This window comes from Phyllobates terribilis, unplaced genomic scaffold, assembly GCF_046119375.1.
Source record: "Phyllobates terribilis strain yellow unplaced genomic scaffold, ASM4611937v1 Scaffold_5__5_contigs__length_657084704, whole genome shotgun sequence".
Classification (NCBI taxonomy): domain Eukaryota; kingdom Metazoa; phylum Chordata; class Amphibia; order Anura; family Dendrobatidae; genus Phyllobates; species Phyllobates terribilis.
This window is the reverse complement of record NW_027362765.1, coordinates 637,159,377-637,182,153: the sequence shown is the minus strand read 5'-3', so window position 1 is coordinate 637,182,153 and position 22,777 is coordinate 637,159,377. Positions and strand designations below refer to the sequence as shown.

Sequence of the window (22,777 nt, the reverse complement as noted above, 5' to 3'; positions counted from 1 at the left end):
GAGGTTTTGAAAACCTTGAAACGCGTTAACAAAATAAACTGCATTTATGCTTCACCTTCGTGTTTGATCACATATTTGAACCATAGGGCAGTGCAGATTCTGAATCACACTACTCCACTTTTTATTGTAATGTAGTTTCCAAAAAGGGGGCACTTGTTGGTCATTTTCACAGTTTAGGCACATCAGAGGCACATCAAGTCTGCATTCCAAAACGTCACTCCTTCCCTTCTAAGCCCTGACGTGCGCCCTAACAGTAGTTTTCTCATGGGGTATCAGCGTACTCAGGAGAAATTGTACAATAACTTTTGGGGTCCAATTTCTCCGGCTACCCTAGTGAAAATAAAAAATTGCGGCCAAAAGTGATTTTTTTTTTTTTTTTTTACAGCTCTCTGTTATAAACTTTTGCAAAATACTTGAGGGTTAAAAGTGTTCAAAACACATCTAAATAAGTTCTTTAAGGGGTCTAGCTTCCAAAATTGGGTCACTTGTGGGGGGTTTCCACTGTTTAGGCACATCAGGGGCTCCCCAAACGCTACATGGCGTCCGCTCTCAATTCCAGCGAGTTTTGTGTTGAAAATGTCAAATGGCGCTCCTTCCCTTCCGAGCCCTGCCGTATGCCCAAACAATGGCTTTCACCCACATATGGGGTTATCCACGTCCTCAGGAGAAATTGTACAACAAATTTTGGGGTCCAATTTCTCCTTTTACCTTTGTGAAAATAAAAAAAATTGGGATCTAAAAGTAAAATTTTAGTGAAAAAAGTTAAATGTTCATTTTTTCCTTCCACGTTGCTTCAGTTCCTGTGAAGCATGTGAAGGGTTAATAAACTTCTTGAATGTGGTTTTGAGCACCTTGAGGGATGCAGTTTTTAGAATGGTGTCACTTTTGGGTATTTTCTGTCATAAAGGCCCCTCAAAGTGACTTCAAATGTGATGTGGTCCCTAAAAAAATGGTTTTGTAAATTTTGTTGGAAAAATGAGAAATCACTGATCAACTTTTAACCCTTATAACTTCCTAACAAAAAAATATTTTGGTTTCAAAATTGTGCTGATGTAAAGTAGACATGTGGGAAATGTTATTTATTAACTCTTTTGTGTGACATATCTCTCTGATTTAAGGGCATGAAAATTTCCAATTTTTTCACAAATAAACACAAGTGATATCAAAGAAATTTTACCACTATCATGAAGTACAATATGTCACAAAAAACAATCTCAGAATCAGGGGGATCCGCTGAAGCGTTTCAGAGCTATTACCTCAAAGTAACAGTGGTCAGAATTGTAAAAATTAGCCTGGTCATTAATGTACAAAACACCTTCAAGTTCAAGGGGTTAAGGTAAAGCATTATGTTCATACATCTTTTAGCAAAGGTCACTACTCTTATTGTGTCAGACACTTTATTTATAGCGATTGACACCTGTATATGTGCATTGTATGGCAGAGGTCTATCTTGCACATGCACTTTACAATAGGTATTTGGGGTTTATATGTGCTTAACGCACAGGCACTTTTAGTATCAGCATCATATTAAAGTATATATGTATTTTCTATATTTATGATGCACCCAAATTCAGAGTTTATATATGTACTCAGTGCACAGACACTTTATTGATAATGACATTGGGCACATATGCCTTATATTTTATACTTCTGAAACAAGGATATACATAATATTACATTAGTCGTACTATGCATTATTTACAGCTGTTCGTTATGCCTTTTGTCTCCTTGTGTGTTGTACATCCTTTGGGTTTTTGTCATACATCTTTTGTAGATTATATACACGCCTAATGTGGTTAACGTTTGATCACTGTGTACAAAGAATCATATACCATTTTATCTGTTTTTATGATATTGTAATATTAGATGCTCCTTTTTGTTCAGCGATCTGTTGCATTAACCACTGCACATGTAAATATTTATTGCACCATTGACCACAATTTAGGTTTCTCTTCTTTCTCTGTTTACAACTCATGCCATCCTGATATACTTTACACAACTCACATATGCCAGCCTGATACACTCTACACAACTTACGTATGCCACTACATTATTGAATTCACAATCCCAAGAAAACAATTGATTAATTCCAATATAGGCTCACCTGTGGGGGGTTTCTACTGTTTAAGCACATAAGGGGCTCTCCAAAAGAGACATGACGCCCACAGACCATTCCATCAAAGTCTGCATTCCAAAATGTCACTCCTTCCCTTCCAAGCCCTGCCGTGCGCCCAAATAGTAGTTTTCCCCTATATATGGGGTGTTGGCGTACTCCGTAGAAATTGCACAACAATTTTTTGGGTCCATTTTCTCTTACTACCCTTGTGAAAATAAAAGAAAATGAATCTAAAAATGTTTTAGATTGTTTTACTTTTGTTTTACTTTCACGGCTCAACGTTATACATTTCTGCGAGGTAACTGGGAGTTCAAAGTGCTCATCACACATCTAGATAAGTTCCTTAAGGGGTCTAGTTTCCAAAATGGGGTCATTTGTGGGTGTTTCCATGGTTTAGGCACTTAGCAGGCTTTCTTAACGTGACATGACACCCGCAGATCATTCCATCAAAGTCTGCGTTCCAAAACGTCACACCCTCCCTTCTGAGCCCTGCCGTGCAGTCAAACAGTAGTTTTCTACCATATATGGGGTATCAGCGTACTCAGTAGAAATTGTACAAGAAATTTTGGAGGTCCATTTTCTTCTGTTACCCTTGTGAAAATAAAAAAATTGGGGCAGAAGAATATTTTTGCGGGATAAACGTAATTTCTCATTTCCATGTCTCTACGTTAAAAACTTCTGTGAAGCACCTGGTTGTTCAAGGTGCTCAGTGCTTGTTCAAGGTGCTCAACACACATGTAGATAAATTCCTTGAGGGGTCTATTTTCCAATAGGTCCACAGAATGATGCTCCCCCCGTGGCTGTTAGACGCAGCTCCTGACTGTGAATCACAACCATTATCTGACAGGTAAAGGGCAGTCGCACCATCTACGTATGGCAGATGTTGTTATGGGGTTAAGGAGACAAAACACAGATTTAAAGGGAACCTGTGTTATGCACACGCCCGGGCTGAGCGGCGTGTGCGTGTGATTGTAGTGATTCCACTGGACCGTGCCGGAGAGTGAATGCCTGGAGGGGCTTAACTAGGTATTCACCCGATCCGACCAGGGTCACACGACGGCATACGACGCCAGTGCACCAAGGAGGAACCGAGCAGAGGGACCAGGTGCTACTCCAGGACAGACCCCGGACACGGCTGTTGACCCACACAGGGGAATACAGGAACAGACTGGTAGGCTGGCACACAGACTGGTGGGTATAGGCAGGCACGACTGGTATGCAGGCAGGCGGGTAAGCAGGCAGGGGGGTACAGGCAAGCACAGCTAGAGTGCAGACAGGGAGGCACTAGCAGGTAGGAACACAGGCAGGATAGGACCCAGTACACACTGGGACTCAGGAACAATACAGGTAAAGGGGTACAGGCAAGCACAGCTAGAGTGCAGACAGGGAGGCACTAGCAGGTAGGAACACAGGCGGGATAGGACCCAGTACACACTGGGACTCAGGAACAGGCAGGTTAGGCTGGCACAGACTGGTGGATGTAAGCAAACACGGCAGGTATGCAGATGGGTGGATACAGGCGAGTATGCAGGCAGGGAGGTACTGGCCGAAAGGACGGGCTGGAGCACAGAAAGGTTAAGACCCAGTACAGACTGGGTCACAGAACCGCAGATGCGGTAGACAACCACAGCAGAGAGGGAACGCCCGAAGCGGCGAGCACAAGCAGGGCAGGACAGGACTGCCGGAGCAGCGGGCAGAAGCAGGGCAGGACAGGACTGCCGGAGCAGCGGGCAGAAGCAGGGCAGGACAGGACTGCCGGAGCAGCGGGCAGAAGCAGGGCAGGACAGGACTGCCGGAGCAGCGGGCAGAAGCAGGGCAGGACAGGACTGCCGGAGCAGCGGGCAGAAGCAGGACGAGGCCGCCTGGAGCGGTGAGCAAGAGTGGAGCGAGACTGCCGGAGCAGTGAGCAAAAAGGTCAGAGCGGAGCAAGGCTGCCGGAGCAGCGAGCAAAGGAGTGAGAGCAGGCTAGAACCGCCGGAGCGGTGAGCAAAGGAGTCAGAGCAGGCAAGGCTGAGTAGGGGGGACAGGGCTCTGTTCACACAGAACAGACAGGAAGGGAAAGGCAGAGCCAGACACCCACAGGGTACTTGCAGTGAAGTAGCGAGTGGACCACAAACTCACAAACGGGAGTACAGAGACAACAGGCAGGAGTTAGGTACGAGTACAGACTCTGCAGAAAAAGGAAGGGAACGGACATAGAGGCAAAACAGGTAAAGGATAGGAGAGAGTTCAGACTGGAACTGAGTGTACGGAGGAGACCGACACTGCAGCGGGATACAGGAGCGGGTCTGGGAATACGGCCCCCAGAGAGGCAGGACAAACAGGCAAGGAGCGTGTTCAGACAGGACAGACAAGATACAGGAGCGGGTCTAGGTAATCGGCCCCTAGAAGGCGAGAGGAACAGGCTAGGAGCGTGTTCAGACAGGTCAGACAAGATACAGGAACAGGTCTAGGTAATCGGCCCCTAGAAGGCAGGAGGAACAGGCTAGGAGCGTGTTCAGACAGGACAGACAAGATACACAGAAAGGACTCAGTTCAGACACGGGAACTAATACCGCAAAGCAGGAGACATACAGGACTCAGTTCAGACACAGGAGCTGATACCGCAAAGCAGGAGACATACAGGACACAGTTCAGACACGGGAGCTGATACCGCAAAGCAGGAGACATACAGGACTAAGTTCAGACACGGGAGCTGATACCGCAAAGCAGGAGGCATACAGGACACAGTTCAGACACGGGAGCTGATACCGCAAAGCAGGAGACATACAGGACTAAGTGCAGACAGGCCTGGAAATACAGCCTCCAGGAAAGGCAGACAAGGAAACAAAGGACGGGACCTGGCACCTTCAGAGTGCAAGCACACACTGAAGGAAACACTTATGCTCAGGCAGGGATAGAAGGGAGCTGCTGAGCTATATACCAAGTGACAGACAGCAATAGGCTGAGGACGCACAAGGGGAGTGACCCACAGCAGGTACAAAAGGCAGGAAGTGATCGGGCGCCGCCCTTAAGCAGCAGAAACAGACACAAACAGACAGCATGGAGGGAAGCCAGAGAGACATTCTGGACAGGAGATCAAGTGCGCCCTCTTGCACAGTGGGAGATGGACCACCATGCAAGGACGCCGCCAGGTATGTTACAACCTGTCACCAGAAATAATGCTATTAACCTGCAGATATGCAGCTAATCTGCAGGTTAACAGCGTTATTATGCTGCCAGATGCAGCCGAATGCAGCGGGGAGAAAATGAACTTTATTCTCCCAGCCAGCATTTGGTTTCAGTCATGGGGAGGGAGGCACCACGGGTTCAGTCATCGCTGAGAATACAGAGCAGCCACTGTAACTGCGTTCCCTGGCCCTGACTGACAGAGGCCCCAATGCAGAGGGAGTGTCAGTTAGGGCCGCCCCATGACTGAAACCGAATGCTGGTGGGGAGAATAAAGTTAATTTTCTCCCCGCTGCATTCAGCTGCATGCAGGCTCGTGCAACATAATAACATTATAAACCTGCAGATTAACTGCATATCTGCAGGTTAATAGCCCTGTTTCTGGTGACAAATTCCCTTTAAAAAAAAGCATTCCAGGCCATTATTGTAGTCATACAAACCTATTGGCATGGTGAAATCTGTACTTGTACTGGATGAAGAAGAGAAATCGCCAATCAGAGCTGGTCGCTCATACACCCATTGTGGGAATACTGGAACCGAGAGTCCAACATTCTTCTTATTCAATTTGTCTCTGAGCTGTTTACGCAAAACTTCCAATGGCTGAAAGTATAGAGATATAAAACCATAATAATTGATACAAACATGAGAACTATGAATATAACATACATCTACGATATTGACAATAGTGTCAGATACACAAGCTTTACCTGGGGTCCACTAGTTGTAGCTGTTACATTTCCAAGTTGCCTGCGTAACTCTTCAAGCTCTTGCATGGAGATCTGTGAGGTGCAGGAAGCAATAGGGTGGCTGCTACTGGCAGTAGTATTGGTAGTGATTTCCACTCTCTCCTTAGCGTTTTGATATAGATATTGGAGGGTCTTATGAAATGAGATGGGAGAATGAAAAAAAACTCCTTTAATTACATTTCTGTGAAACTTGGGAAAGAGAAAATCATGACTGGACAGGAATACTAGTTAAATATATCAATGCCAAACCAAATATGGAGATTTCTGTATTGTTTTTAAAAGGGCCATCCCCAACATTAAATGTTATTACCTATTCAAAGTATAGGTGATACTACAGATTCAGAGGGGTCAAAATGATCCCAAGAATGGTCTCTGAAATGCTGACTTGGCATAGAGGAGTGGCTGTGCATGCATGCAATTTCAATGGGATTGCTTTAAAAAAAAAAAAAAAATCTCCATTAGTTCCATAGAAAATTAACTGAACTACTCAATTCCAATGGGGCATTTCAAAGCTCAGTTCTCAAGATCACACGTGTCACTAAAGCAAGACTTCCACCAATCTGTAAATAATCACTTATCTTTTTCTCTAAGTCATAACTTAAAGGGAGCAGGTCATGTAAAAAAATTAACTTGCGGATAAGGGGTTAATCTGCCAGTTAATACCTTTCTTACACAGTGTGGCCGCCGCACTGAAACACCTGCTGCAGGGAAGATATCAACTTTATTCCTCCCGAAAGACTTGGTCTTTCAGTCACAGGGGTGGCGCTGGCATGGTTTCAGTCACCACTCCGTTCATAGAGAACGACTGTAACTGCGCCCCTGGCACTGACAGCAGAGTCTAACAAGAGAGTATAGCGTTAATGCACAAAGTGGCGACTGAAATCTCACCGGCCGCCACCCCTGTGACTGGAAGACTGAGCCCGACGGGAGGAATAAAGTTCATTTCCTCCAGACAGAGGTGTTCTCAGAGCAGCGACCATATAGTGTTAGAACGCCATTAACCTGCAGATTAACCCCATATCTGAAGGTTAATAAGGTTTTTTGACGACAGGTTCTCTTTAATGTTAGAAATAACCCTATAATTCTTTGCTTGATGCCAACTGCAACATCACATCTATCCATACCTATTTGTGCTATTATTTTAACTTAAACAGTCTTTTGGATTAACTATTCTTCAAAAACTATATATGCAGTGATACCATCAAGATAAGTGAAGCATTAAAAGGTTTGCTTTGCTCATGTATTGTTTAAAACATATAGGGTACTGTCAAGAAATACAGCAGGGGAATCACACAGATCTCACCGCTGCCATCTATTCGTCACGGAGAACAGGCAGGAGATCCCGCAGACCTCTCCCCGCCGTTACCATGTAAACAGGAACCAACACTCCGCCACCTCCAGTCGTCAGGACAACTATGCAATTCAAAGATGAGTGATGGTCGAGGCTGCAGCTGCTTTCAATACTTGGCCAGTTATTTGGGAACTCATAGTGAGCATATACTATATACACACACACACACACACACACACACACACATATAGATACAGGTGCTTCTCACAAAATTAGAATATCATCAAAAAGTACATTTATTTCAGTTCTTCAATACAAAAAGTGAAACTCATTATATAGAGTCATTACACACAGAGTGATCTATTTCAAGTGTTTATTTCTGTTAATGTTGATGATTATGACTTACAGTCATTGAAAACACAAGTTATTTTCTCAGTAAATTAGAATAATTAAAAAAATCACCTGCAAAAGCTTCCTATGCATTTAAAAAGGTCCCTTACTCTGTTTCAATAGGCTCCACAATCATGGGGAAGACTGCTGACTTGACAGATGTCCAGAAGGCAGTCATTGACACACTCCACAAGGAGGGTAAGCCACAAAAGGTCATTGCTAAGGAAGCTGGCTGTTCACAGAGTGCTGTACCCAAGCATATTAATGGAAAATTGAGTGGAAGGAAAAAGTGTGGTAGAAAAAGGTGCACAAGCAACCGGGATAACCACAGCCTTGAAAAGATTGTTAAGAAAAGGCCATTCAAAAATTTGGGGGAGATTCACAAGGAGTGGACTGCTACTGGAGTCATTGCTTCAAGAGCTGCCACCACACGGACGTATCCAGGACATGGGTTACAAGTGTCACATTCCTTGTGTCAAGCCACTCATGACCAATAGACAATGCCAGAAGAGTCTTACCTGGGCCAAGGAGGTCCAAGGTGTTGTTTTTAAATTAAAGTAAATTTTGCATTTCATTTGGAAATCAAGGTCCCAGAATCTGGAGGAAGAGTGGAGAGGCCACAATCCAAGCTGCTTGAGGTCTAGTGTGAAGTTTCCACAATCAGTGATGGTTTGGGGAGCCATGTCATCTGCTGGTGTAGGTCCACTGTGTTTTATCAAGATCAAAATAAGCGCAGCCATCTACCAGGAAATTTTAGAGCACTTCATGCTTCCCTCTACCTACAAGCTTTTTGGAGATAGAAATGTAATTTTCCAGCAGGACTTGGCACCTGTCCACACTGCCAAAAGTACCAATACCTGGTTTATAAACGACAGTATCACTGTGCTTGATTGGCCAGCAAACTCGCCTGACCTCAACCCCATAGAAAATCTATGGGGTATTGTCAAGAGGAAGATGAGACACCAGACCCAACAAGCTGAAGGCTGCTATCAAAGCAACCTGGACTTCCATAACACCTCAGCAGTGCCACAGGCTGATCGCCTCCATGCCACGCCGCATTGATGCAGTAATTGATGCAAAAGGAGCCCCGACCAAGTATTGAGGGCATTTACTGAACATACATTTCAGTAGGCCAACATTTCCGATTTTAAAAACATTTTTCAAGCTGTTATTATAAAATATTCTAATTTACTGAGATACTGACTTTTGTGTTTTCATTGGCTGTAAGCCATAATCATCAACATTAACAGAAATAAACACTTGAAATAGATCACTGTGTGTAATGACTATATAAAGTTAAACTTTTTGTATTGAAGAACTGAAATAAACTTTTTGATGATATTCTAACTTTGTGAGAAGCAACTGTGTATTAACATATACTATACATATATATACAAATATATATATATATATATATATACATACATATATATATATATATATATATACATATATATATATATATATATATATATATATATATATATATATATATATATATACACACATACATACACACAGTACAGACCAAAAGTTTGGACACACCTTCTCATTTAAGGATTTTTCTGTATTTTCATGACTATGAAAATTGTACATTCACACTGAAGGCATCAAAACTATGAATTAACACATGTGGAATTATATACTTAACAAAAAAGTGTAAAACAACTGAAAATATGTCTTATATTCTAGGTGCTTCAAAGTAGTCACTCTACATGCCTGGTTCACACCGTGTCTTTGTGCGACGCAGAAAAGGTGAACGGATGGACTCTACATGCCTGGTTCCCACCGTGAAGCATGGAGGAGGAGGTGTGATGGTGTGGGGGGGCTTTGCTGGTGACACTGTTGGGGATTTATTCAAAATTGAAGGCATACTGAACCAGCATGGCTACCACAGCATCTTGCAGCGGCATGCTATTCCATCCGATTTGCGTTTAGTTGGACCATCATTTATTTTTCAACAGGACAATGACCCCAAACACACCTCCAGGCTGTGTAACGGCTATTTGACCAAGAAGGAGAGTGATGGGGTGCTACGCCAGATGACCGGCCTCCACAGTCACCAGACCTGAACCCAATCGAGATGGTTTGGGGTGAGCTGGACCGCACAGTGAAGGCAAAAGGGCCTACAAGTGCTAAGCATCTCTGGGAACTCCTTCAAGATTGTTGGAAGACCATTTCCAGTGACTACCTCTTGAAGCTCATCAAGAGAATGCCAATAGTATGCAAAGCAGTTATCAAAGCAAAAGGTGGCTACTTTGAAGAACCTAGAATATAAGATATATTTTCAGTTGTTTCACACTTTTTTGTTAAGTATATAATTCCACATGTGTTAATTCATAGTTTTGATGCCTTCAGTGTGAATGTACAATTTTCATAGTCATGAAAAGAGAGAAAAATCTTTAAATGAGGTGTGTCCAAACTTTTGATCTGTACTGTATATATCTATATCTAGCTCACACACATACACACACACACCCCCTGGTACAGTCGCTACTAAACTCTACGATAACAAAAAGGAACTAGCTCCCACAATCAATCATTTATACATGGCGGCTGGACACCAGTTACAGGTAGCGTATGGCTTAAGGGGTGCGGTTTATAGAGAAAGAGGAACAAAGCTATTACATTTTATATATTTAATCCAAAAAGTAGTATATGTATAAAAATATACAAAGATGTTACAAAATGGAAAAAAACAATGCAACAGATATATATATACAATTGCATAAAATAAAAAGAGATAACAAAAGAAATGTACTAAATCTGTGTCAAGGAAATAGCAAGGATCGTATTGGAGGAGAGTACTCCATTTTTAGGAAACTAATTGCACCTTCCAGGACTTGCCATGGCAAAAACTCAAAATCTGCTTTTATTGGATAAAATATACCCCCACAAAACTCTCTTCGGTGAGCTCCTATGGGGGCTGGTCATGGGATGTGACTAGGTCTTTAGAAAATTATGGGATACCCAACTGTCAGGATATCTTCGCCCCTTGCGGTGCCCGGTGGGAGATATTAAAGGGGTTGTCCGGTACTTTTAAAAAAAAAAAATGCCAGTGTGTTTTAATGATAAATACAACCTTCTTTCTAATTACCTTGTGCTGTGATACTGCCTGTGAGCGGCGCTATCGGTGGTCGCATACAGGCAGCACGTGACCCCACGCTGACGTCATGATAAGTGAGGCGTGACTCGGCGTGCTGGGGTCCCCGCGGTGGCTGCTGGGATATGGGCGGGGATATTCCTCTGCGTCTCACCCAGCATCCACCTCGTGCTTTCCCAGTGAATGAGGACAGGGAGAGCGCGCGGTGGATGCTGGGTGTGACACAGGGGAAAAACCCTGCCCACAACCCAGCAGCCACCAGTGTAACGCGGAAAAGGGACCCTGCTCGTTGCAGCCGGGGGTCACGTGCTGCCTGTGAACGGCACTATCAGCTGCGCAAGGTAATTACAAAGAAGTTTGTATTTTTAATTAAAACACACTCGCATTTTTAAAAAAGTACCTGACAACCCCTTTAATGCCACATTTCCAATCATGATTTTAGCTTTCCAAACATGGGAAACATGGCATGTATAATATTACCGTATTTTTCAGACCATAAGACGCACTTTTTTCCTCCAAATTTGGAGGGAAAACGGGGGGTGAGTCTTATGGTCCGAACGTTACTTTACCGGTGGTGGTGGAGCGGGATCGCAGGGTCCTCTGGCGGTGGCAGAGGTTAGATACGGATGGAGCCGGGGCTTGTATCTCTGTTGGCCGTGGCTGGTGTCGGGTGGTGAAGAAGAGGGGCCGGAGCATGGACCTGTGCCGGGCTGTGAGTGGCATCGGGCAGTGAAGAAGAGCAGCGTGTGCGGATTCCAGTAGCCGCAGCCATCTTCCTGAGGCCGTGATCTACAGGAAAATGGCCGCCCGAGCCATGTTGAAAAAAAATCCTAAAAAAGCCAGACTGGAATTTGCCAAACTACATGTTGACAAGCCACAAAGCTTCTGGGAGAATGTCCTATTGACAGATGAGACAAAAATGGAAGTTTTTGGCAAGGCACATCAGCTCTATGTTCAGGCGAAAAAATGAAGCATATCAAGAAAAGAACACTGTCCCTACTGTGAAACATGGAGGAGGCTCTGTTATGTTCTGGGACTGCTTTGCTGCATCTGGCACAGGGTGTCTTGAATCTGTGCAGGGTACAATGAAATCTCAAGACTATCAAGGGATTCTAGAGAGAAATGTGCTGCCCAGTGTCAGAAAGCTTGGTCCCAGTCGCACGTCATGGGTCTTGCAACAGGATAATGACCCAAAACACACAGCTAAAAACACCCAAGAATGGCTAAGAGAAAAACACTGGACTATTCTGAAGTGGCCTTCTATGAGCCCTGACCTAAATCCTATTGAGCATCTTTGGAAAGAGCTGAAACATGTCGTCTGGAAACGGAAACCTTCAAACACGAGACAACTGGAGCAGTTTGCTCATGAGGAGTGGGCCAAAATATCTGTCGCAAGGTGCAAAAGTCTCATTGACAGTTACAGGAATCGTTTGATTGCAGTGATTGCCTCAAAAGGTTGTTCAACAAAATATTAAGTTAAGAGTACCATCATTTCTGTCCAGGGCTGTAGACACCTGTGATGCTAATTAGTGGACACAACTTGATTTAATAAACCTTTTGTCACATTATTTTCAGGGGTACCATCATTTCTGTCCAGACCTATTTCATGAGTTTAATTTTTTTTTAAATTCTGTGGAAGCAGAGTTGAAAAGCAATGCCTGACTTTCATTTGTTCATTTTCATAGATTTTTAATTTATTATTACTTTTGTCAGATTCAAGTTTATTCTGTGACCATTGTGGGTTTTTCTTTCATTAAATGAGGGGAACCAACAATTTTACCACGTGTGTATATACAGATTTAATAGTAAAATGGGACAAAAATCCACAAACCAATCTCGAGAGGTACTGTGTTACCCTCATACTGGAGATTGAAGCATAACTTCATCATGAATTGAAGGAAACAAGAGCTAGCACTCAAAAATCACTCAAAAAGATCCCTATTCAGCTAGGACCCCCTGCTGTGAATAGGTGATTTAAGTGGGTTATCTGATGGGAGAGCAGACATGAAGTTTACACAAGAGCCTGGGAGGCGACAAATTTATCACCTCCGGTGGTAATTCTTCTGGTCTTCAAAAGGGAGTTATAGCAGACACTTTGGAGCCGAAATCTAGTTGTGAATATTGTTTTTTTGTGACATTTGTAGGTTCTACAATTATGGGAGATATCTTTATGACGTTGTGACTAAGTGGCGAACAAAACCTATTTACTTACATCACTGGCCAGCTGCGCATCATTCCCAAATTAATATTGAACAGATGGCTATAGATGATGGTTCCTATCTATGTAGCCAGAAATATGGCATTAATATCTCCCACCTGGGACATCCAGGTGGGCAGATATACTTAAAATTTGTGATCTCATAATTTTTGGGGAGCTAGCCACATTCCATTAGCCAGCCCCCGTATAAGTTCATCAAGGAAGGTATGTGGGAGTGACTTATCTGATAAAATATAGATTCTGAATTATAATCAGTCAGTCCTAGAAATATAGTTTGCCGTAGTTCTGTACTGTTTCTAAAGGAGAGCTTACCTCCATCCATACAGATCAGAGCCATTCCTATGACCACAGGTTCTTTTTTTTTTGAACATCATTTTTATTTGATTTCCACAACACAAATACGTAGAATAAATCAGATCAGGTAGGTAGGGAGGTAAGGGGCCCGTGCGCAGACTGGGCCTATAACAACTCTATTCACATACTTAAATTTGTAAAAGTTAAAGCCATCATGGATAACTAATGCATCGATATCTATGCCAGAAGTCCTGGCCCGTTGATTGTTCTTCTTAACTTTTCATTCTCTATTTTAAGTTGAACGTAGTGAACCCAGGCTGTTTTTGAGATCTTCTAATATATACCATGGTGTAGATGTAAAGGGTTCTTCAATTCTCCTTTTCCCCTATTAAGCAGCAATTTATAATAAATTGTTTCCATTTTAGAAGAAATTTACCTGCTTGTTTTTTTTATTACATAGGGCATCTTGTTGCTTAACCTCAATAAAATGCTTCACTTGTGCTAATCATTTATAATATGTTTCCTGAATAACAGTCAACCCTTTCTAATCTTCTCAGGGACATCTACATTTTCAAATTGTTGTTTCCAATACTTAAAAAAGGTATCTGGGTGTGTATCCACAAGGTTAGGTTTCATTGAGGAGTATAACGTAGATATTGAGGGGGTACCCATTTGAGATGACAGGATAGTGTCCAGCTCATTTTGGGAAGTTTCAAAAGTAACCTCCCTTAAGTTAGCCATGACGGAGAGTTTGATCTGTTCATATTGGAAAAAGTGTTGTGGGGGTAGATCATATTTTTCTGCGCAAGTTCGCCATCTTTGTTTAGTTGGGTGGAGAAGATGAGATATGTTCCCAACACCTGCTTGTTGCCATTTTATACAGAATATATTCTCACTGCCTTGTGGGAATTCTGGGTTATGCCATAACGGAAGGTGTTTTGAGATTCGGAATGAAAGGCCATATTTTTTCCTGACTGCTTTCCATGTAGAGATAGTAATCAAAAAATCAGTGATCTTTAGGGGAAAATAAGGGTAGCGAAGTAAATCGTAAGTGGAGGAGAGCTATAGGGGGATGCATAGTCAGAATCTAACGAGAAATCCGAGTATGTATGTCTTTTATGGATCCAATCTATTATATAGCGAAAAAGGCAAGCAAGGTTATAAATCCTGATGCATGGAAAGTTGATGCCTCCTTCTTCCTTGGAGGCTATCAGTTTATTCATTCTAATCCTAGGAAGTTTTCCCTTGAAGATAAAATGACTAAAAGCGCTATTAAGTATAGTAACGTCTGAGTGTTTTAAGACTAATGGCAAGGTTTGTAATTGAGAATACATGATTTTAACCCATGAAGGCGTAGTGTGTTACTAACGCAATGTTTGAGACTGTGGTCCCAGTTCTCTTCAGGTCATTGACCAGGTCCTCCAGTGCAGTTCTGGGCTGATTTTTGACATTTCTCAGAATCAGCCTTACCCCACGACGCAAGACATTGCATGGAGCCCCAGATCGAGTCAGATTGACAGTCATCTTGTGTTTCTTCCATTTTCTAATAATTGTGTCAACAGTTGTTGCCTTTTCACCAAGCTGCTTGCTTATTGTCCTGTAGCCCAACCCAGCCTTGTGCAGGTCTATAACTTTGTCCCCGATGTCCTTAGACAGCGCTTTGGTCTTGGCCATGGAGGAGAGGTTGGAGTGTGATTGATTTGGGTGTATGGACAGGTGTCTTTTATAAAGGCAATAAATTCAAACAGGTCCAATTAATACAGGTAATGAGTGTAGAGTAGGAGGGCTTCTTAAAGAAAAACTAACATATCAGAGAGCCAGAATTCTTGCTGGTTGATAGGTGATCAAATACTTATTTCATGCAATAAAACGCAATTTATTGATTTAAAAACCATACAATGTGATTTTCTGTTTTTTTATTTTTAGATTCTGACTCTCACAGTGGAAGCGTACCTATGATAAAATTTGCAGACCTCTCCATTCTTTGTAGGTGTGAAAACTTGCAAAATCGGCAGTGAATCAAATGCTTATTTTCCCCACTGTATGTGTATTATGTATACTGTATTTTCAGCCAAAATGCAACAAAACAATAATGCAACCAAAAAACAAAGACTTCCTAGGCACTAACATATCATACCTCCGACTCATACTACCTGGGATGTATGAGGACTTGGCTTCAGCAACTCAGGATTTAGCACATTTAACGGATGTGCATTTCCTCCTCAGGAATGCCTCCTGTCAGTCTGGAGGCTGTGACTCTAATGAAGATTATTCCTTCAGGGTTTTGTGTCTGTAATGAGAACTGCGCAAATTGTCTCTTCAGAGAGGAAGAGGACAAGAACTCTAGTGCCAACTACAGGAAGAAGCAATCCTAAAAGTCATTAGTGACCCTTTAATGAGCCTTATCACATGACTTAGGATATAAGCCAGAACCAGAAAGTCAATTTGAAGAAACTGTTTCGGGGTACTGCCCCTCGCCAGTGCAAAGTGCGAGTTCTGGTTTGACTGGGGGGAGAAGCGTCAGACCGGTATCTAAGGGGTAACATTTATCCTTGCGGAGAGCTACATGTTAAGCATGTCACAGTGGGGAGACTTTTAAAGCCGCAATGCTCCTCAGGGAAATATGTAAATTGTCTCTTCAGAGAGGAAGAGGACAACAGAACTCTCTCAACTGAGCTGGATGAGCGTCCAGTACTACCTGTAATGGAGCAGGAGTGGGAGTGATGAGTCCTACTGCCAAACCCTACTCATCGTTCCAATAAAAAACGTTCCAGAACTACCATAAATAAAGCGGCTCAACAGCTAAGCTGAAGCACCATCAAGTACTACCCGGCTTTTAATATCTCACCCAACTTAACTTTCTGGGATAGATATACACTCCGTCCAGTATCCTCCCTGTCGGCTGCCTACAATATACACATATACTATATATTTACATAATATTAATATAATATATTATATATATATTACACACACATGCATACACATACATACACACAGTAGGTACGGAAAGCATTCAGACACCTTTAAATTTTTCACTCTGGTTTCATTGCAGTCAGTTGGTAAATTCTAAAAAGTTCATTTTTTTTTCTCATTGATGTACACTCTGCACCCCATCTTCACTGCAAAAAACAAAATGTAGAAATTTTAGAAAATTTAATAAAAAAGAAAAAACTGAAATATCACATGGTCATAAGTATTCAGACCCTTTGCTCAGTATTGAGTAGAAGCACCCTTTTGAGCTAGTACAGCCATGAGTCTTCTTGGGAATGATACAAGTTTTCACACCTGGATTTGGGGATCCTCTGCCATTCTTCCTTGCAGATTCTCTCCAGTTCCGTCAGGTTGGACGGTGAACGTTGGTGTACAGCCATTTTCAGGTCTATCCAGAGATGCTCAATTGGGTTTAGGTCAGGGCTCTGGCTGGGCCAGGAAAGAATGGTCACAGAGTTGTTCTGAAGCCACTCCTTTGTTATTTTAGCTGTGTGCTTAAGGTCATTGTCTTGTTGGAATGTGAACCTTAGGCCAAAGTCTGAAGTCCAGAGCACTCTGGAAGAGGTTTTCATCCAGGATATCTCCGTACTTAGCCGCATTCATGTTTCCTTTAATTGCAACCAGTCGTCCTGTCCCTGCAGCTGAAAAACACCCCCATAGCATGATGCTACCACCACCATGTTTCACTGTTGGGATTGTATTGGGCAGGTGATGAGCAGTGCCTGATTTTCTCCACCCATAACGCTTAGAATTATCACCAAAAAGTTCTATCTTCGTCTCATCAGACCAGAGAATCTTATTTCTCATAGTCTGGGAGTCCTTCATGTGTTTTTGAGCAAACTCTACGGGGGCTTTCATATGTCTTGCACTGAGGAGAGGCGTCCGTCGGGCCACTCAGCCATAAAGGCCCCACTGGTGGAGGGCTGCAGTGATAGTTGACTTTGTGGAACTTTCTCCCATCTCCCTACTGCATCTCTGGAGCTCAGGCAAAGTGATCTTGGGGTTCTTCTTTTCCTCTTTCACCAAGGCTCTTCTCCCACGGTTGCTCAGTTTGGCTGGACGGCCAGGTCTAGGAAGACTTCTGGTGGTCCAAACTTCTTCCATTTAAGGATTATGGAGGCCACTGTGCTCTTAAGGATCTTGAGTAATGCATAAAATCTTTTGCAACCTTGGCCAGATCTGTGCCTTGCCACAATTCTGTCTCTGAGCTCCTTGGGAAGTTCCTTTGAGCTCATGATTATCAATTGGTCTGACATGCACTGTGAGCTGTGAGGTCTTATATAGACAGGTGTGTGCCTTTCCAAATCAAGTCCTATCAGTTTAATTAAACACAGCTAGACTCCAATGAAGGAGTAGAACCATCTCAAGGAGGATCAAAAGGAAGTGGACAGCATGTGACTTAAATATGAGTGGCTGAGCAAAGGGTCTGAATACTTATGACCATGTGATATTTCAGTTTTTCTTTTTTTAATAAATTTGCAAAAATGTCAACATTTCTGCTTTTTTTCAGTCAAGATAGTGTGCAGAGTGTACATTAATGAGAAAAAAAATGAACTTTTCAGAATTTACCAAATCGCTGGAATGAAACAAAGAGTGAAACATTTAAAGGGGTCTGAATACTTTCCATACCCACTGTGTATACATATGTGTATATATATATTTATATTACACACACACACACACACACACTTGAAACCAGAAGCTTACATACCCTATATAAAAAGACACATATGCATGTTTTTCTCAATGTCTGAAATATGAAATCAGATTAAACCTTTCCCGTTTTAGGTCTGGCATTTGGCAAATATTAAAAATTATGGTAATCCTAATTTACCTAAATTAGGATTACCCTGCTGTTAGGTCCTCAATAGTATCGCCCATATAGATATACAGCTGATAATCCTAGGCAACAAATCTCAAAGTATACAGAAGCTTGCAAAAGTATTCACCCCTTTGGCATTTTTTTGTGTGTTTTGCTACCTTACAACCCGGAATTTCAGAGGTTTTTTTTTGAGGGTTTGCATCAGTTCATTTAAATTATATGCCTAGAACTGTGAACATTTGTTTTTCTTTTTATTGTGAAGCAAACAATAAATAGGACAAAATAACTGTAAACTTCAGTGTGCATAACTATTCACCCCCACTAAAGTCATCAGTATTTAGTAGAGCCTCCTTTTACAGCAATTACAGCTGCAAGTCGCTTTTGATAATTCTAGATGAGCTTTCCATATCTTGTCACTGGGATTTTTTCCTATTCTTCAAGGAAAACTGCTTCAGCTCTTTCAAGCTAGATGGTTTCCTCTGGTGAACAGCAATTTTCAAGTCTGACCACAGATTCTCAATTAGATTAAGGCCTGGGCTTTGACTAGGCCACTCAAAATCATTTACACTTTTCCCCTTAAATCACTCGAGTGTTGCTTTAGCAGTATGCTTTGGGTTATTGTCTTGAGACTGGAACGAAGGTTCACCTTCTAACAAATCACTGACAAGCTGAAACAGGTTTTGCTCAAGAACACCCTTTGTGGTAGATTGGTTCACTTGGTTGCACGTAGAGGTAGACACAGGAATACTGTCTCTTTAAATCTTCTGTTGGGTTTATAAAGAGTGCAGCATAAACACCAATGTTACCAAAAACAAACATGGTGCTCCCGGCCTAACAGGAACCTTAATAACCTGGTACAAAAAGTACCCACTCAACATGAAAAAGGGAAACCTAGTGTCCGCTCCCAACTCCTGTGTTATGCGGTTTATGACTTAACTTACTGAACACTTCTTTTAGAGATAGGTTTCCATGTTTGTTGAACCCAAATTTTTCTCTGGACATACCTATCTCAGGATTGTCTGCCTCAGGGGACACTACTTTCTCCTCTTCTCCCATGACACAGAAGGGAACATCGTAAGACTCTGAGGTTAGTGAGATTTTCTTTTTTAGGGCCAACCCATTTCTTACCCAAGCAATTGAGGTCTCCGCCCCACCCCCACAAGTCCCAAAACAACACAGTCGCTACCTATTATAGTTGGGTACAACAAATCCGGGACCACACCGACCTCATGGGACTCAGTACCTCGGGCCGTTTCAATGACCACTCTGGCCACCAGATAGTCTTTAGCATCCTCGTGAATGCAGCGGACACCAAACTTCTTCCCAGGGATCAACTGCAGAGGGAGTGTGGCCCTCACGAGGGTCACTAAACTCCCTGAGTCTAGTATTCTCAAAAAATTCCATTTTAAATATATCGAAATCCTGAGCGCCCTCCTATGCATGCCTCTTTCTTGGGTACTGGGAGCAAAATATCATCTACCCAGCAGAAGAAAATGGTGCGGTCCAGATGTGGGTAAGGTACATTGACGATCTATTCATGGTATGGCAGGGGGGAGGGTGCACTCTATAAAAAAAATTTCAAGAGCTTTACATCAATCCATACAATATTAGGTTGACCTATGCTTCGAGCCCTGAGGAAATTGACTTCTTAGACCTGAAAATCACGAAAGATGAGGGTGAAATAATCACCACTGATACTTACAGAAAGAAAACGGCTGTTAATGGCTTTCTGAATGTAAGATCATTCCACCTTCCGCAAGTCATTAAGTCAATAACCACAAGCCAGTTCCTCAGGGTTCGACGCATATGTTCAACCAATGCTCTGTTCGAAAAACAGGCTGACCTGAGAGGCTTTAGAGCTCGACACTATCGGGATGATGTTATCCAATATGGGTATGAGAGAGCAAAAGTCACCTCTAGTGATGAACTTTTAAAACCAAGGGAGAAAAAACAGGATCAGAAAGTGAGACTTATTACCCCCCTACCAAGCTCAGTGGAGGGACATGCATGATATATAACCAACAGATATTGGCCTATTCTCCTCTCTGATCCTGTTTTAAATGAGGTTATATCATCAAAACCATCTCTGACACCGAAAAGGTCCAAAACACAAATTGATAACCTAGTAAGGAGTCATTATATCCCTCCTTCACCGCGTAATCCATTTGTTGGCACCTCAGCTCCAAGACGTGGGAGCTTGTCATGTGCGGTCATGCGGTACATGTTCCCAAATTGATAGATCGAAAGTATTCTTTGATTCATCTAAAAGTAAAATATTTAACATTTTTCAATTTATCAATTGCAGATCGACCGGGATAATCTACTGGGCGATATTCCCATGTGAGTTGATATACAGTACAGACCAAAAGTTTGGACACACCTTCTCATTTAATGATTTTTCTGTATTTTCTTGACTATGAAAATTGTACATTCACACTGAAGGCATCAAAACTATGAATTAACACATGTGGAATTATATACTTAACAAAAAAGTGTGAAACAACTGAAAATATGTCTTATATTCTAGGTTCTTCAAAGTAGCCACCTTTTGCTTTGATGACTGCTTTGCACACTCTTGACATTCTCTTGATGAGCTTCAAGAGGTAGTCACCGGAAATGGTTTTCACTTCACAGGTGTGCCCTGTCAGGTTTAATAAGTAGGATTTCTTGCCTTATAAATAGGGTTGGGACCATTAGTTGTGTTGTGCAGAAGTCTGGTGGATACACAGCTGATAGTCCTACTGAATAGACTGTTAGAATTTGTATTATGGCAAGAAAAAAGCAGCTAAGTAAAGAAAAATGAGTGGCCATCATTACTTTAAGAAATGAAGCTCAGTCAGTGCGAAAAATTGGGAAAACTTTGAAAGTGTCCCCAAGTGCAGTTGCAAAAACCATCAAGCGCTACAAAGAAACTGGCTCACATGAGGACAGCCCCAAGAAAGGAAGACCAAGAGTCACCTCTGCTTCTGAGGATAAGTTTATCCGAGTCACCAGCCTCAGAAATCACAGGTTAACAGCAGCTCAGATTAGAGACCAGGTCAATGCCACACAGAGTTCTAGCAGCAGACACATCTCTACAACAGCTGTTAAGAGGAGACTTTGTGCAGCAGGCCTTCATGGTAAAATAGCTGCTAGGAAACCACTGCTAAGGACAGGCAACAAGCAGAAGAGACTTGTTTGGACTAAAGAACACAAGGAATGGACATTAGACCAGTGGAAATCTGTGCTTTGGTCTGATGAGTCCAAATTTGAGATCTTTGGTTCCAACCACGGTGTCTTTGTGCGATGCAGAAAAGGAGAACGGATGGACTCTACATGCCTGGTTCCCACCGTAAAGCATGGAGGAGGAGGTGTGATGGTGTGGGGGTGCTTTGCTGGTGACACTGTTGGGGATTTATTCAAAATTGAAGGCATACTGAACCAGCGTGGCTACCACAGCATCTTGCAGCGGCATGCTATTCCATCCGGTTTGCGTTTAGTTGGACCATCATTTATTTTTCAACAGGACAATGACCCCAAACACACCCCCAGGCTGTGTAAGGGCTATTTGACCAAGAAGGAGAGTGATGGGGTGCTACGCCAGATGACCTGGACTCCACAGTCACCGGACCTGAACCCAATCGAGATGGTTTGGGGTGAGCTGGACCGCAGAGTGAAGGCAAAAGGGCCAACAAGTGCTAACCATCTCTGGGAACTCCTTCAAGATTGCTGGAAGACCATTTCCGGTGACTACCTCTTGAAGCTCATCAAGAGAATGGCAAGAGTGTGCAAAGCAGTTATCAAAGCAAAAGGTGGCTACTTTGAAGAACCTAGAATATAAGACATATTTTCAGTTGTTTCACACTTTTTTGTTAAGTATATAATTCCACATGTGTTAATTCATAGTTTTGATTCCTTCAGTGTTAATGTACAATTTTCATAGTCATGAAAATACAGAAAAATCTTTAAATGAGAAGGTGTTTCCAAACTTTCGTTGTTCGAGTCGAGCAAATTGGAATGCTCGAGTGCACGGTCCGAGTAACAAGCCCAATGTAAGTCTATGGGAAACTCGAGCATTTTTCCAGCGACCTGAAGAAGGCCTAAAAATTGACCAAATAGATGGGAACAGTGCTCAAATGACATGGGAACAGCATGGGGAAGACCCTGGAAGAATTTCTGACTCCCAGATCACTGCTGTCAACAATGTTGTCATAGGCATTACGCCACTTTTACGGACTCACAATAAAACATTCAAAAACTAAACGAAAATGGATTTTCCTGGGAAAAATGTTAAGGGACAGCCTTTCCAGGGTAATGACTTGTATATAAGGCAAAATAAATACCAAAAACAAAAATGCTCCTCCACATCTTGGGCTATGTTTACACGTAGCGTTTTTGATGCGTTTTTGCATTGCTTTCAACTAAGACAAATGCATTCACTGGGAAATGACATTTTACAACCTTATCTGGCCATGTGGTGTGTGACACATCATCAGACACATGCATACAGTGCTGAAAAGACATGGGAACAGCAGGTGTGCCCATCATGAGTGATCCTTGGCGCATGCGAAGATGCCTCCCGCCATGCACCTGTCGTTGCAACACTGTCCCCGTCCTTGTCCCAGCGCAGCATTCAGTTGGCCCTACCGCATTCCT

General features: G+C 42.5%; 1 protein-coding gene across 3 annotated transcripts in view; it reads right to left on the bottom strand.

Annotated features, from left to right (window-relative positions):
• The window catches only part of TUBGCP2 (tubulin gamma complex component 2), a 348,385-nt gene that overhangs the window by 276,032 nt on the left and 49,576 nt on the right, over positions 1–22,777 (bottom strand). For all 3 annotated transcript variants that reach the window (XM_073686175.1, XM_073686172.1, XM_073686173.1), the window contains exons 4-5: positions 5,992–6,162; positions 5,725–5,884 (exon numbers count right to left, since the gene is read on the bottom strand). In XM_073686175.1, the coding sequence (XP_073542276.1) occupies positions 5,725–5,884; positions 5,992–6,162 (331 nt within the window). The remainder of the gene's footprint in view (positions 1–5,724; positions 5,885–5,991; positions 6,163–22,777) is intronic.